Source organism: Somniosus microcephalus, chromosome 1 (assembly GCF_052327205.1).
Source record: "Somniosus microcephalus isolate GS21.2 chromosome 1, FLI_Smic_1.0, whole genome shotgun sequence".
In the NCBI taxonomy this organism is placed as follows: Eukaryota; Metazoa; Chordata; class Chondrichthyes; order Squaliformes; family Somniosidae; genus Somniosus; species Somniosus microcephalus.
In genome coordinates this window covers 151,548,447-151,564,330 of record NC_140987.1, presented here as the reverse complement: position 1 = coordinate 151,564,330, position 15,884 = coordinate 151,548,447, and the positions used below count along the sequence as shown (strand labels likewise).

The 15,884-nt window shown below is 45.3% G+C and overlaps 1 protein-coding gene across 1 annotated transcript in view; it reads left to right on the top strand.

Moving 5' to 3' along the window:
- LOC147124414 (uncharacterized) overlaps nt 1–15,884 on the top strand; it is a 347,949-nt gene that overhangs the window by 150,155 nt on the left and 181,910 nt on the right. Inside the window, exon 11 of the mRNA XM_085969950.1 lies at nt 12,309–12,434. Coding sequence (XP_085826076.1) covers nt 12,309–12,434 — 126 coding nt within the window. The remainder of the gene's footprint in view (nt 1–12,308; nt 12,435–15,884) is intronic.

Here is a 15,884-nt window from a genome sequence, read left to right as displayed (position 1 = left end):
TAAAATGTCGCCCCGATAAATAATGTCTCCATTTAAGCAGTGCTTCTACTATTGCATACGCCTCTTTCTCTATTGAGGAGTGTCTTTTCTCACAATTGTTCAAAGTACGTGAGAAAAAGGCCACAGGTCTTCCATTTTGGTTCAGAGTAGCCCCAATTGCAAAATCGGAAGCGTCCGTCTCAATCACAAAGGGAACCTGCTCATCAGTAGAATGCACAACTGCTCCAAGGATATCCTTTTTGAAATTATCAAAACACATCCTGGCCTCCCATGATAGAGGATATGTTGTAACCCGAATAAGGGGCCGGATCTTCTGCGAAAAGTTTGCAATCCAATTAGAATAATAAGAAAACAGTCCAACAACTCGTTGCAAAGCCTTAGAATTAGTAGGACAAGGTAAATCAATCAATGGTCGCAGGCGTTCTGGATCTGGTTTAATCTTGTTTCCCGAGATAATATACCCCAGTAGATTTACCTCAGTGGTCGAAAAGATACACTTCCCTTTATTGAAAGTTAAACCAACTTTTTCCGCAGCTTGAAGGAATCTTTCTAAATTAGAATCATGCTCCACCCTTGATTTGCCACACACCGTGATGTCATCTAAATATGAAAAGGTGTCAGAGAGAGAGTTATCACTTATAAAAGCATCCATTGCCCGTTGAAAACAGGCAACACCATTAGTAACACCAAATGGTACTCGGCAAAACTGATACAGCTTTCCGCCAGCCTCAAAGGCCGCATATGGTTGATCCCTCTTAACAATAGGAATCTGATGATAAGCACTCTTTAGGTCAATAGTGCTAAAAACCTTATACTGAGATACTTTGTTGATAAGCTCATCAATCTTAGGCAAAGGGTACGCATCTAATTGAATATACCTATTAATAGTTTGAGAGTAGTCTATCACCATTCGCTTCTTATGTCTCTCGTTAGTGGTGACAACTACTTGTGCCCGCCAGGGCGAACAACTAGGTTCAATGATTCCTTCCAATAAAAGACGTTGAACTTCAGAATTAATAAATTCTTTATCCTGACTGCTATACCTTCTTGACTTGGTAGCAATTGGCTTACAATCCGGCATCAAATTGGAAAAGAGTGATAATGGAGAAATGGATAAAGAAGTTAATCCACAAGTAGATAAAGGTGGCTTAGTTCCTCCAAAAGAAAGACTGAGAGACTCGTGTAATTGAAGCACATCATGACCAATCAAAATATCCGCACAGAGATTAGGCAAAACAGATAGGCGTATATCAGTATACGTATTACCTAGAAGAATTAATTTCACAAGGCAACAACCAGCTACTTGTGAGGTGAGAGTCGTCTGAGCCATACACACCTGATAAGTAACAGGCGAAATTTTCAAACGCTTCTCCTTCACAAACTGAAGACTTATAAAACTCTCAGTACTGCCCGTATCTATAAGGGCCTTCACTTCTAACCCATTAACTTGGGCCGTAACTATAGCTTTATTTAGGCCATGAGCAAAGGCAGCAGAAACTGATGCAATAAACGCCCTATCTAAAGGCTGAATAGTCGCAGAGGAGGCAATTGATTTACAAACACGTGCATAATGACCTCTCTTGCCGCATTTACTACACACAGCCTCCCGAGCAGGACACTTCAGACGAGGGTGCCGGGCGTTCCCACAAAAATAACACTTCTGAATCCTAGAGGCAACAGCAGCCGAAGTAGAAATTGTTTCAGAATCTGGTAAACCACTCCTATTAAGTCCACATAATTCCTTTTCATCCGGAACTGCCGAAACCACAGTCGCCGGCCGATTAAAAAGAGCGTAAGAATCCAAACTTCTCTGAGCCAAATCCAATGTAGAGGCTTGCTCAAAAGCACTCTTGAGATCCAAAGTCTTATTTTCTAATAACCGCTGACGAATTGATCTAGACAGTAATCCATTAATAAAAGCATCCCGTACCGATTCTTCCTTATATTCTTCTGCCGACACGGCCTTATAATTACAGTTAGCACCAAGGCACCGAAGTGCTTGTAAATAAGCATCCAAAGATTCTCCCACCTGCTGCCTACGGGCAGATAGAAGATGACGTGCAAATACCTCATTCTTTGGTTTAACAAAAATCTTTTCCAATGTAGCAATAGCCAGTTCGTAAGTTTCACAGTCCAAGATATACTTATACACATCCGGAGCAATGTAGTTGATCAGTATATTCAACTTATTTAGAGACTCTTGATCCAACACACCCAAAAAGTTTTTTAATGTACGATACCAGTGTTTCCATTCATCATCCACTCCTGCAGAATTAGGGTCAGCATTAAATCGTTCCGGTTGAAGATATCGCTCCATTCTAACAAAAGGTTAATAAATTGAAATGAAGAGTAGATTTGCCTTTCTAAATTTAGGCTTTATTAACCTTAAAAACCCAGCAGCACATCTTCAACACCCAGTCCCAACCAAGGCTGTAGAGAACTGAATTTAAGATGGCCACCACAAATCACATGACATCAACTACCAATGAGTTTACAGCATATATCTCAATGGCAGGAAACAGACAACCAATCACAATACTTCTTACAAAACAAGAATAATCACCACAATATGCTTTTTCTGCAGGGCACATTAATGCCTTAAAACTATTTATCTGAAAAAATAATCCAATCATGTCTAGTATAGTTTCAAAAATAGATATGAAATTTTCAAAAAATTATCAATGTTTCTGTTCTCCTGATCAGTGCCAGCATCATTGTTGTATTTCCAAGGATAGGATTTTCAAATGAGCATTAAAATATTAAAGTTCAGTGCCATACAGTGGGAGAAGACCTCTTCAATCCCGCCACTCTGCTGAGCTCCTGATCTGACTCGTGTTAAGCTTGTGAATGTCAAGGGCCGAATGGCCTCCTTCTGTGCTGTACTATTCTGATTCCATGAGTGGATGCTATAGCATAGTGGTTGAGCAAATCAGACAGTGTAGTATAGCTGGGGTGGCATTTCACACCACCTAGTAGCCAGTCAAAGAGGAAATTGGTGGAGATCTAGGAAATGGCTACTCACCACCTTCTTGCCAGTAGATGTATGAGTCTAGGATTTAAAATGGCAGTCAGCCAGATTGGGATGGGAATAGAGTGTGCAAGCTGTACCTTGCCTACAAAGCAACAGTGACTGCAGTTCAAAAGTAATTTATTAGCTATGGAACATTCTGCCAATGTGAAAGGTGCTAAATAAATGCAACCCTCTTTAATAAAAACAGAAATGCTGGAAATACTCAGCAGATCAGGCAGCATCTGTGGAGAGAGAAACAGAGTTAATGGGCTTGATTTTGCCAGGCCCGAGGAGGCGGGTTTGTAGGCGTGTGAGGTGGTAAAATCGCAAAAAAATGGCGTGCGGTCCCAATCCCGAATCCATCCCGCCTCCGAGCAATTTTCCCAGAATCGGGGTTTCAGACCCCATTTCCATCCCGCTTCCAAGAGGCGGGATAGGCCCTTAAGGCCCTTAACAACCACTTAATTGCCTCAATAATCCAACTTTGAGAGGCCTTTCTGATTTTTAGACATTTCCCCCATCCTATATGCCTCCTCTGGAACACGCCAGTTAATCCTGGTGGCCTCACAAGTGGATTGCGTCGTAACAGCTGCAGCTCCACCATTAAAAAGGAGTTTTCAGCAATCATCATTTGCAGGTGGCAGAACTTTGTTGTCTCAGGTCTGGGGGAACTTTTAGCAGGCCTACTCATTGTTGTGGAAGTTTGGAGCCTGAGACTCATCTCCAGTGTAACCTCCCAGGAAACCCCTCTCGCCACCTTGACTGAGTGCTTCCTCAACTGAGACATATAGCAGAAGTATGGGAACCATTCATTTCCTTTCCTCCTGGACATCACATTCGGACAAAGACCACCCGTGGCAACAGCAGAACCCTGAACAACAGCAGCAGCAACAACAGGAGCGCCAAGCTGCTGCTCACTCACCTGAAACTGCACAGGCCAGAAGGCGCCAGAGCACGACCACATTGCTGCCCGGGATGCAAGGGACACACTCATGTTAGCCTGCACAGTCAAACATTTTGGCCTCGCACCTTCTTACCAGTGCATCGACAATGGACAAGAACCTGCGGATTCCTATCACTCTGACCACCATACTGACAATTGCAAGTCACTCTAAGCCCTCAATGTGGAAGCCCCATTTGCGAAATGACACAGGCCACAACTTCAACAGATTGCCATCAGAAATTTTTATCACAACAAGCAACTGATGGCATTTCAAAAATATACACAACATAACACCCAAGTGACTACTTGTGCATTATCTTCCTCTTACACGTGCTCCTATGTGGTGCTTCCCCTGTGGCTTCAGCAGATGTGGAGGCCCCTTGCTCACTTGCTGTTCCTGTCTCGACGCCTTTGGCGTCCGTCCTCTGGGGTTGTGAACCTGTGAGGGCTCAGCAACAGACTGCTGCACCTGCGGCTGTGCAGGGGATGAGATGCCCATCTCAGTTGGGTGAGGACTCTGGTGGGGCTCTGACTGAGGGCTTTGCAGTGGCATGGTCGTGTGAGCGCTTGGAGAGGAGCCCCCGCTTCCTTGTTGTCTGCCACCAACATCCCTCTCATGGGTCAGGCCCACTTCAGAGCTAGCAAGTGGCTTGACAGCACCTTGCTGCACTTCAGGGGGGCCACAAGGACCCGTTTCTGCACTGGAAGTCCTACTCCAGAGGACCTCCATGAAGGTCTGGTTTCTATGCTCAATAGCTGACCATCGCTCCTCAAGAGATGCCAGTCTATTCTGAACAATGACCATGTTTTCAACACTGGCAACTTAGCTCCTCCATGGCCGTAGCCGTCCTCTCCTCTACCATAGCCATCCTTTCCACGGAGGTTGCCATCCTTTCCGTGCTGTTGCGTCCATGCGCCAATGCCTCCACAAAGGCTCTGCTCATGTTCGCGATGGACTCCTTCATTCGCTCCACACTCGCAGCGACCCTGGAGACAAAACCTGCCAGTGACTCCTGCACCTGTTCCTGGAGTTCCAGCACCGCTTTCCTTCTGGATGGACCTGGAGGCACAGGGTTGACATGCAGCTGAGCCGAGCTGGAAGAGTCCTGTGCCCTCTGACGAGGACTCTCCACTGCTGTCCCTGTCTCCACCATTTGCTGATGCTCACTTGTGAGCTGTGATACACCAGGTGCCAACACTACTCTATCTCGCAAAGGTCCCACCGAGGTGTGAGTGCCTGTGCTGGTGCTGGGTGTGCTGAATTCTGCTGACACTGCACCCTCAGAGGTTGCAGCTTTCTCTGAGGAATCTGGAAGCTCAGGCTCTTCCTCCTGGACAGTGGGGACGGGGTCTTTCGGTGGTCCCGTGGGGGAGTAAAGGAAAGAGTTAGAGATGTGAGGTCAAGGTTACATGAACATTGAATAGTGCAGATGATCATAAGTCAATCTGTTAGAACATCAGATTCATTATCAGTGACTCAGGCAATGTCAATGAGAGAGATGCCAAACTATTCTGTCACCAGCTTGCTGTGATGCGCCCGTCTGTCCATCCCCCACTTGGGAATCCTCCTCGATCCCGGCGATTCCCAGGGCCGCCTCCACCCAGGCGGTGAGCTGGGCTACTGAGGGTGGCCCTCCTCCTGTTATGGCTCTTTCCCTTTTATTGTGGGCTCTCTTTTCCTGCAATGAGGGACACAAGTGGAGTTTGAGTGAGAATGAAGGAGTGAGTGTAGCGAATGCATAGCAATAGATGCTTAGAAGGAGACAAAGGGCCCTCCCTGTGTGTTGTAAGTTGTTGTTATTGTTGCATCACAGTGATAGGGAGCGTGAGGTCTAGATGGTCGAATAGTTAAGTGAATATAACCACAGGGAGAGAGGCAATGGGTAAGGGTGCAGTGATGTAAGTGTGAAGTGGGATGTGGAGGAAGAGGTTGGCAAAGCAGAGTGCTGGTGAGGAGAGGCGATGGGGATCAGATTGAGGGTGATGGGAAAGCCATACTCACTTTTCCTGTGTGGAGAAGGTCATAAAACCTCTTCCTGCATTGCAGCCAGGTTCTGCGGCTCATTGATATGGAGTTGACCGCTATGTAATCTGGGATGTTATGATTAAGGTTATCTACCAGGTGGTGCTGTAGCCAATGCTGCTGCTAAGGTCAGGGGTTGCTTCCTGTTAAGGTCAGGGGTTAGCTTCCTGCCAAGGTCAGCAAAGGTGCAATGCCTGGAAGCAGGCCTGCCTGGTTGTCTCGCAGTCGCTCAATAAAGCACTCGTATTAATCCTCATACCTCGCCTCTTCGAGTTCCTTGTCTCACTACATGGATTTATCACAACCTCCTTGGCCACTTGCAGCCACACAGCTTTAGTCTGCTGGGGTGGCTTTTTTCTCCCTGAGGAAGGGAAGAGTACCTCCTTATTAGATCTTGCTCCCTGCACCAGAGCTTGGAGGAAGGGCTCATCAAAGCGAGGTGCACACTTTTGCTTGCTGGTAGACATGGTCGGTAAATGCAGTCCTTCATACAATTTCCAAAGTGTTTCCAGTCTCCAGAAGAAGCAAGGCTGCTTGCAGGTCTTAAATCCAGCAGCATTGATGACGTCATCGGAGGCGACTTTCTGGATGGAAAGACTCATTGGGCCAGGCTCGAAATCAATTGCCCAATTAGGAGAAAATCGCAATTTTTCAACACTTCACTTCGGAGTCGAGGTCCTGACACGAATCCCACTTGACATGCCCTAGCCCACCCACACTGACAAAATCGAGCCCAATGTTTCAGATCGATGAACTTTCATCAGAACTGGAAAAAGTTAGAGAGATAACAGGTCTTAACTAGTGCAGAGGCAGGGAAAAGGAGGGAGTGGAGGAAAGAACAAAAGGGAAGGTCTGTGATAGGATGGAAAGCAGGAGAGATTAAATGACAAAAGGTATGATTGTACAAAACAAAAGGAGATGGTAATGGGACAAGTGAAGAAACAAAAGATGGGTCTAGAAGAGGTGTAAATGGGAATAGCAGAACCATAAACAGCTGCTGTCTGGAAAAAATGGGGGCAGAGGTTATTATCTGAAATTGTTGAACTCGATGTTGAGTCCAAAAGGCTAAAAAGTGCCTAATCAAAAGATGAGCTGCTGTTCCTTGAGCTTACATTGAGCTTCATTGGAACAGTGTAAGAGGCCAAGGTCAGAGTGGGAGTGGAGTGGAGCAGAGAATTAAAGTGACAGGCAACTGGAAGCTCGGGGTCATGCTTGCGGACTGAACGGAGGTGTTCTGCAAAGCGGTCACCCAATCTGCGTTTAGTCCCCCCAATTTAAAGGAGACCGCATCGTGAGCAGTGAATACAAGTTTCACCTGGAAGGAATGTTTGGGGCCCAGGACGGTGGGAAGGGAGGAGGGAAAAAGGCAGGTGTGGCATCTCCTGCACTTGCACGGGAAGGTGCCTTGTGAAGGTGAGGGTGTGTTGGGGTGATTGAGGTGTGGACCAGGGTGTCTCAGAGGGTATGGTCCCGTTGGAATGCTGAGGGAAGGGTGGAAATTGGAAGCAAAGTTAATAAAATTTTCCAGTTTAGGGCAAGAGCAGGAAACGGCACTGTTACAGTCATCAATGTACCGGAAAAAGGGGTGAGGGAGGGGACTTGAGTAGGACTGGAACAAAGAATGCTCCACATATCCCAGAAAAAGGCAGGCATAGCTAGGACCCATGCGGGTTCCCATAGCAACACCTCCCTTCCTCCTTTCCCTGCCTCTGCACTTGCTTAAAATCCCTTATATCTCTAACTATTTCCAGTTCTGATGAAAGGTCATCGACCTGAAATGTGAACTCTGTTTCTCTCTCCACAGATGCTGCCTGACCTGCTGAGTAATTCCAGCATTTTCTGTTTTTATTTCAGATTTCCAGCATCCGCAGTATTTTGTTTTTATATTACTCTTTCTTTAATGAATGTGACTCCAAACACTGCTAGCAAAAGAGACATTAAAGGCACAAATGGAATCAAGAACGGGAAGATAATCACATTTCATAGACTCTGAATTGTTTAATTAAGCCAAATAGTTCATAAAATATAAAGATTTCTTTAGGATACAGTTAATGCTACTCTGGAGGAACAAACTTATGTGTGGACTACGGTATGGAAGAAAAAGGAATAAAATGCAGTAAATGCCATAGGGCTGCAAAGGATGTATTAACAAGCTTAAAAGGGTGACAAAAAATGTAGACTTCAATGCTGAAAAGTTTAAAAGCTCAATCTCACTAATAAAGATACTTGTGTGGGTGGGAGAAATGATAGTGAAGCTGCTCAAGTTAGCCCCCACTAGAAAAACTTCATCCATGGAGGCTAAGCAGTCTGGTAACCACAAAAAGGCTACTACACAATCTCCAGCACATACAGGTAGTTTGAAAGCACAGTTCATATTGTTTATCTTGAGAAACAAGAGATAGTCTATAAGGTTTCTAATACACGGAGGTGTTGATTACACGATCCTGTGGCAGTGTCAATAAGACCACATCACATACATAGCATGCAGTGAATGAGGAGAATCCATCACAAATGGGTCCATTCCCATGATTTATCTAAATTGGCCTGTGACCTATTTATATATTTTATCTAAATTCCCAACTCCCATGCATACTTTTGTATCATTTGCAAAATTTGAATGCTTCCATTAATATCCTCATTTATGAAGATGACAAACAGCAATGCTCCAATACAGAACCCTGCGCGACTCCACTTATCACCTGCCTCCATGTAAATCTACTCCCATTGATGACAGCCCTCTGCCTAGAAGATTGCAATCAATTTCCTATCCAGCAAAAATATCTGATCACCAATTCCACATGATCAAATCGTATCCAATAGCCGTCAATGTGGTACTTTATCGAAAGCTTTCTAGAAATCAAGATATACAGCACCTACTAGACTGTCATCAATCACTAATTTGGTCATTCCCTCAAAGAACTCAATCAGGTTAGGAAGGTAGGACCTCCCATTTCTTAAAGCCATGCTGGAATTTTTTAACTAATTCCCAATCCATCCAAATGATCATAAATCACATGTTTTATAATGCCTTCCACCATCTTCACCACAACTGATGTCAAGCCATGAGGCCTATCATTCCCAGGGTCTTAAATATTGGGATCACATAAACCTCTCTCCAATCCATTCAACCTTAGCTCAAACCTTAAAAAGCTCCCACAATGCATCCTTTTATAAAAGAGCTTGGATGCAGTACGGGAAGGTAAAGCCACGGGTCTTCCTGAGCTCAGGACTGGTACCATCCTGTTTTTTATGCCTTGTTTTTCTTCACAGTCACTATATAAACATTACACACAGTATATTGCAAGTTAAGTAGTGTTAGGAGATAGTTCTTGCAGCTGTCAGTACCTCTTCTGTTTTTGTAGCCCTGAGCAGTCTGTCAGCACTACAGGTGGAGCTGAAGAAGACAGCACCGGTATCCCTCTCATCGTTGTTTGCAAGCACCAGCACAGAAACACATGCCAGCATATGCAGTTAATAAGCTTTGGTGAGTCATAGAACACAGGTTAGGAGGGGAAGTGGTGGAGGAGGAGGAACAGGATCCTGAGCCTATATGGCCACCATCAAAAATGTCTTATACTTTGGAGAAACATGCAATATGGTTAAACTGCAGTGTTCTGTCATGCTGCTGGCTGCTTTCCATGCAGAAAGTAATGGAGACAGTCAGCCCTGGCAAACAAGACATTTGTCACCTGCTTTTTGCACTGCTGCTTGTGAAATTTAATAGATTTCCCACTATTCCTTGGAAACAAGTCCAATTTGTAGCAGTTCAAGGCAGTTGTCACATTGATAGTCACTGCAGAGCTGTTCCTCTCCCGGAACGTGTCTGAAGATCTTGACCCAGGAGGAGGCACGCTTCTGTGAAAGCCTCCTATGGTGAATTGTAGGCAGTGAAGGCAGGTCTCCGCAGAGCTGTCTAGGTATGCACACAAATGGTCTATACATACAGAGGGGTGGGTATGGCAGGACCACCTTGGGTGTAAACACATTACCCTCTCATGTCTTCTCTTACCCCCCTCCATGACCAGAAAATGGAGAGGTAAACCCAGCAGAAAGCTGCAATAGCAGCTGCCACAACCAACAGATTGAAAATATAGCGCCTAAAATTAATGCAAAAAGTATACCACAAATGAAACCAAAAGTAAATGCCAGAGAAATGCAAAGAAACAACAAGCAATGTAGCAAAGAAAATTGTAAAGTCATTAATCAAAATCCCTTATAAGGTAGCAATATCCAAATGGTTGAAGGTGCCTTCACTGTAGCATCAGTTTTAAATGGACACTAAGGGGTCAATTTTCCCGAAGCTGTCGGGAAGAAGGCGGGACTACAACTTTCGGGTTTTAGTCCCGCCTACATCGACGTCTGGCCAATCCATGCGATTTTCCCTTGATTGACCTTGTTGAGCCCGCCCAGTGGGCTCAGCAGGCCAATTAAGGGCCACCCGGCAACAGGTGACGTCACAGACTGCAATTTCATCTGTCAAGAGTTCTTGACAGATGAAATATCAGTGTTTCACAGCTGTTTCAAGCTGTCAAACACTGACAGTCTGAGTTCTGACATGAGTCCTTCTGCACAGACTTGGTTAGAACTCACATCGGCACTCAAAGCTGAAGGCTGTCACTTTTCACAGATCGCAGCTGTTCAGCTTTAAGTGCCGGCTGAGTGATGCGCTCCCGACGGCAACAGGAAGAAAGGCTGTGAAGGTAAGTACAGGTAAGTAAAAGTTCTTTACACACTTTAGACACACCAAACACACTTACCTTTGCACTCATGCACCCATCACTCACCTGAGCGCCGACATCGCGACCCCTCCAACTCCTTCAACCCGACGGCCCGCCTGCTCTAACCTGGCGTGGTTTGGAGCCGTCGGGAAACCCACACGAAACCCCTCAAAATAGGGATTAGGCTAAAAACTGCCTGTTAACTACCTGTTAACAGGCAGTTAATTGGCACTAATCCCTTCCCGCCTGGGGTCGGCGGGTCCCAGTGCGGGGCGGGTACCCGCTGCCTCTGAAAGTTGCGTGGAGCGGGGTTTTCGGCGGGATGGTGTCGGGACCCCCGAATTCAGGATTCCCCCCCCCCACACGCCTGAAACCCCGCCTGACGGCTCCACGAAAATTGACCCCTAAGTGACTTAAGGATAATCCTGGTGATAAACAGGGTATAGGACCGTCGGGTCATTTAACATTTTTCAAGGCCCAATGACAGTATTGTATGTGAAGTGCAGTAGCCTATAATGAAGAGGCAAACTGGCCGGGGAATCATGTGTTCTGTGAACCTGGTGAACAACAGTCCTAAGAGTTGTTCTCCTGACTCAACAATACCTGTGTGCTCCATCAGTACTGGTGCTACTTGTACACCCAATCATATAATTGGCCCTGTACAGAAAGTCTTTGGCAAATATTCCACAGCTGTACTTGACCTGCAAATATCTGTTGACCTATGTGGGGGACATAAGCGATCTTTTTCTATCCTCAATAATTTTGCACAATCTTATTGTCTCTACCGAGGAACTTTCATCATCCAACTGTACTGCACTCATCAGAGAACAGGATCACTGCACAAGAAAGTAAGGTGTAGTCATCCATAGCCACTGAGTAGTTGCATTCCAGGGAGGAGACGTTCAAGGTGTACTGCTGAGCACAGATCTAGAATCATAGCATTTCACAGAACAGAAAGAGGCCTTTCAACCCATCACACCTGTGCAGCGCTCTGAAAGAGCAATCCACTCAGTCGCATTCCTCAGCTCTTTCTCCACACCTGTTCAAATCTTCTTCAAATTTTTATCCACTTCCCTTTGAAAAGCTATTATGAATTCTGCTTCCACCACGGTTTCATGTCTTAATAATCGTATTTGTTCTTTTGATGATGATGTGGAGGAGGGTATGCATCTGTTTAAGAAAGCCATTGAGAAAATAATTTAGTACAATCTGGGATCAACAGATGCACTTCGATTGTGGTGAAAGTGGATAATATTTTTGTGCAATTCAGCAGGGTACAGTTCACAGAGCTATTGTCCCTTTGTACATGTTTTTTCATTGTACCAATATTAGATGGTACACTTTTATTGCAGGCGGAGGTGGCGTCCGAAGAACTACTAACAAATATTCAGGCTTCTATCCTGAGGCACTTGTCTGCTCTTATGGGATTTCTCTATGGGATTAGCAGACATTTATGCAAAGGCCAACGGTCCAAAGAGCCATCCTCCCTATGTTTCTTCTTCAGCAGATAATGTGGACACCATGGAATACTGCATAGTGAAGGCATTATGGCTACTTCCTAGATAAGGTACCACCTGAATATTAATTGAGTGCAAACCTTTTCTGTCCATGTAGGTCATAGGATTGATATGAGGAGCCCTGATGCCGACATGGCTGTGCATTTGAGGGAACCCTGCCACCGAGTGGAAGCTCAGTGCCCTGTCCTGCCAGTGTCTCCTTTCCTCGGGGAATGTGATGAAGGTAATGTACTTTGCAACCATAGCATTTATCAATTGCTTGATACATGTGTGTACTATAGACTCCCTTATATTTCTCTAGGGCATAAAAACCCAAAAGGAAAAGTGATCCAACCATGGCTAACAAAAGAAATTAAGGTGTGGAGATGCCGGAGTTGGACTGGGGTGGACAAATGTAAAAAGTCACACAACACCAGGTTATAGTCCAACAGCTTTATTTGAAATCACAAGCTTTCGGAGCGCTGCTCCTTCTTCAGGTGAAGTGGAGAAATGCATAAAGACACAGCTTATATAGTCAGAGAATCATGTCAGATGTTTACAGGTAACCTTTCCAACTGCCATTTATCACACCTCGGCAGAGAGATAATCACAGCAGTCAAAGGTGTGAATGGTGTCCAAACAGGTCAGTCAGGGAAACATTACATCAAAGAACAATGAGGTGGGGTCACAAGGGGTCAAATATTGCAGATGCTGGGGTCTGTATGAAAAACAAAAAAACAGACAAAAAACATTTTTTTTGGCTGGAAATCACAGCAGGTCCGGCCGCATCTGTGTAGAGAGAACAAGCCAATGTCGACTCGAGTCTGGATGACCCTGCATCAGGTGGGGTTACATGTAGCGTGACATGAACCCAAGATCTCGGTTGAGGCCGTCCTCATGGGTGCGAAACTTGGCTATCAGTTTCTGCTCGACGATTTTGCGTTGTCGTGTGTCTCGAAGGCCACCTTGGAGAATGCTTACCCGAAGATCGGAGGCTGAATGTCCTTGACTGCTGAAGTGTTCCCCGACTGGGAGGGAACACTCCTGCCTGGTGATTGTTGCACGGTGTCCATTCATCCGTTGTCGCAGTGTCTGCATGGTCTCGTCGACCTGTTTGGACACCATTCACACCTTTGACTGCTGTGATTATCTCTCTGCCGAGGTGTGATAAATGGCAGTTGGAAACGTTACCTGTAAACATCTGACATGATTCTCTGACTATATAAGCTGTGTCTTTATGCATTTCTCCACTTCACCTGAAGAAGGAGCAGCGCTCTGAAAGCTTGTGATTTCAAATAAAGCTGTTGGACTATAACCTGGTGTTGTGTGACTTTTTACAAAAGAAATTAAAGCTAGTATTAAGTCAAAGGAGGAAGCTTATAAAGTTGCCAGAAAAAGCGGTCAACAAAGGGGGACCAAGAAATTGATAATGAAAGGGAAAATGGAATATGAGCACAAACTAGCGAAAAATATAAAAATGGATTGTAACAGCTTCTAAAGGTATGTGAAAAGGAAAAGACTGGCGAAGGTAAATGTAGGTCCTTTACAGTCAGAGACGGGAGAATTTATAATGGGGAATGAGGAAATGGCAGAGAAATTAAATAAATACTTTGTTTCTGTCTTCACGGAGGAAGACACAAAAAACCTCCCAGAAATACGAGAAAACCAAGGGTGTGACTAGAATGAGGAACTTAAAGAAATTATTATTAGTAAAAAAAACAGTACTAGCAAAATTAATGCAACTAAAAGTCAATAAATCCCAAGGACCGGATGACCTACATCCTAGGGTTTTGAAGAGATGGCCATTGGAATAATGGACGCATTGGTTGTCATCTTCCAAAATTCTATAGATTCTGGAACGGTTCCTGCAGATTGGAGGATAGCAAATGTAACCCCGCTATTTAAGAAAGGAGGGAGAGAGAAAACGGGGAACTACAGACCTGTTAGCCTCACATCATAGTTCCCCAACCCCGCACAGCCCACTTCTACCTCCTTCCCAAGATCCACAAACAGGACTGCCCTGGTAGACCCATCGTTTCAGCCTGTTCTTGCCTCGCTGAACTTATCTCTTCCTATCTCGACTCTATCTTTTCTCCCCTTGTCCAGTGTCTTCCCACCTACATCCGTGACTCTTCTGATGCCCTCCGCCACTTTAACAGTTTCCAGTTTCCTGGCCCCAACCGCTTCCTTTTCACCATGGACGTACAATCCCTCTACACCTCCAACCCCCACCAGGATGGCCTGAGGGTGCTCCGTTTCTTCCTTGAACAGAGGCCTGACCAGTCCCCATCCACCACCACCCTCCTCCGCCTGGCTGAACTTGTTCTCACATTGAACAACTTCTCCTTTGACTCCACACATTTCCTCCAAATCAAAGGTGTTGCTATGGGTACCCGCGTGGGTCTTAGCTATGCCTGCCTTTTCGTGAGATATGTGGAACACTCTTTGTTCCAGTCCTACTCGGGTCCCCCCCCTCACCTCTTTTTCTGGTACATTGATGACTGTATCGGTGCCGTTTCCTGCTCGCATCCTGAACTGGACAATTTCATTCACTTTGCCTCCAATTTCCACCCTTCCCTCACCTTCAAATAGTCCATCTCCGACTCTTCCCTTCCCTTCCTCGACTTCTCCGTCTCCATCTCTGGGGATAGGTTATTGACCAACATTCACTACAAGCCCACTGACTCCCACAGCTACCTGGACTACACTTCCTCCCACCCCGCCTCCTGTAAGGACTCTATTCCATTCTCCCAGTTTCTCCGTCTCCGCCGCATCTGCTCCGATGATGCCACCTTCCACACCAGTGCTTCCGACATGTCTTCCTTTTTCCTCAACCGAGGATTCCCCTCTACCGTGGTTGACATGGCTCTCGACCGTGTCCGTTCTATCTCCCGCACTTCTGACCTCACCCCTGCCCCATCCTCCCGGAACCACGATAGGGTTCCCCTTCTCCTCACCTTTCACCCCACCAGCCTCCACATTCAACGGGTCATCCTCCGCCATTTCCGCCACCTCCTGTATTGATTTCTTTGTGGGTTCAATGACGAGACATTTATGAAAGAGAATGAGTTTTAATCTAAAGTCTGTTCGACTCTTTATACAGCATTTCAGGAGACACCCTGCTAGTGATGCATCTAGAACGAAACTGAAACTAAACTAACTGCCTTGCTTCTCTCGGTCACATGCCCTCTGCTGGTCAGGCACAAGCAATCAATACATGCAATCATGCTATTAAGGCATCATAATCGAACAGGCAAATACCATCTCTATTTGCTGATATCATTACATCTCCTTTTCTTAAAACAAAAGTATTTTACTTTTAACTAACAACATGTTTTCTTTGTATTAATCTGCATTTTAACTGTAACACTTAATGAACTTACATTATCATTATCATGATCAAAGTTTTTTAACCTTGCTTTGTGTGTTCACATGAAATATGTCAATACACTAGAACTTGAAGAAAGAATAAGATAACATTACTTCCTTCTATAACAATAGTCCTTAAATTTGCTCAATGAGTCTCTCAGGAGGCTGCACGTGTCTTGAGGATTTTCTGATTGATTGTCCTTGAATCTGAGTTGTTGCCTCAGATGATGGCCTAGAAATTGAGTTGACGCCGCGCCAGGGCTTTAGCGCCAGAAATTTAGCGCCGGCGCTAATTCCCTTGCGCGCGCCAAAAATTCAGTAGCGC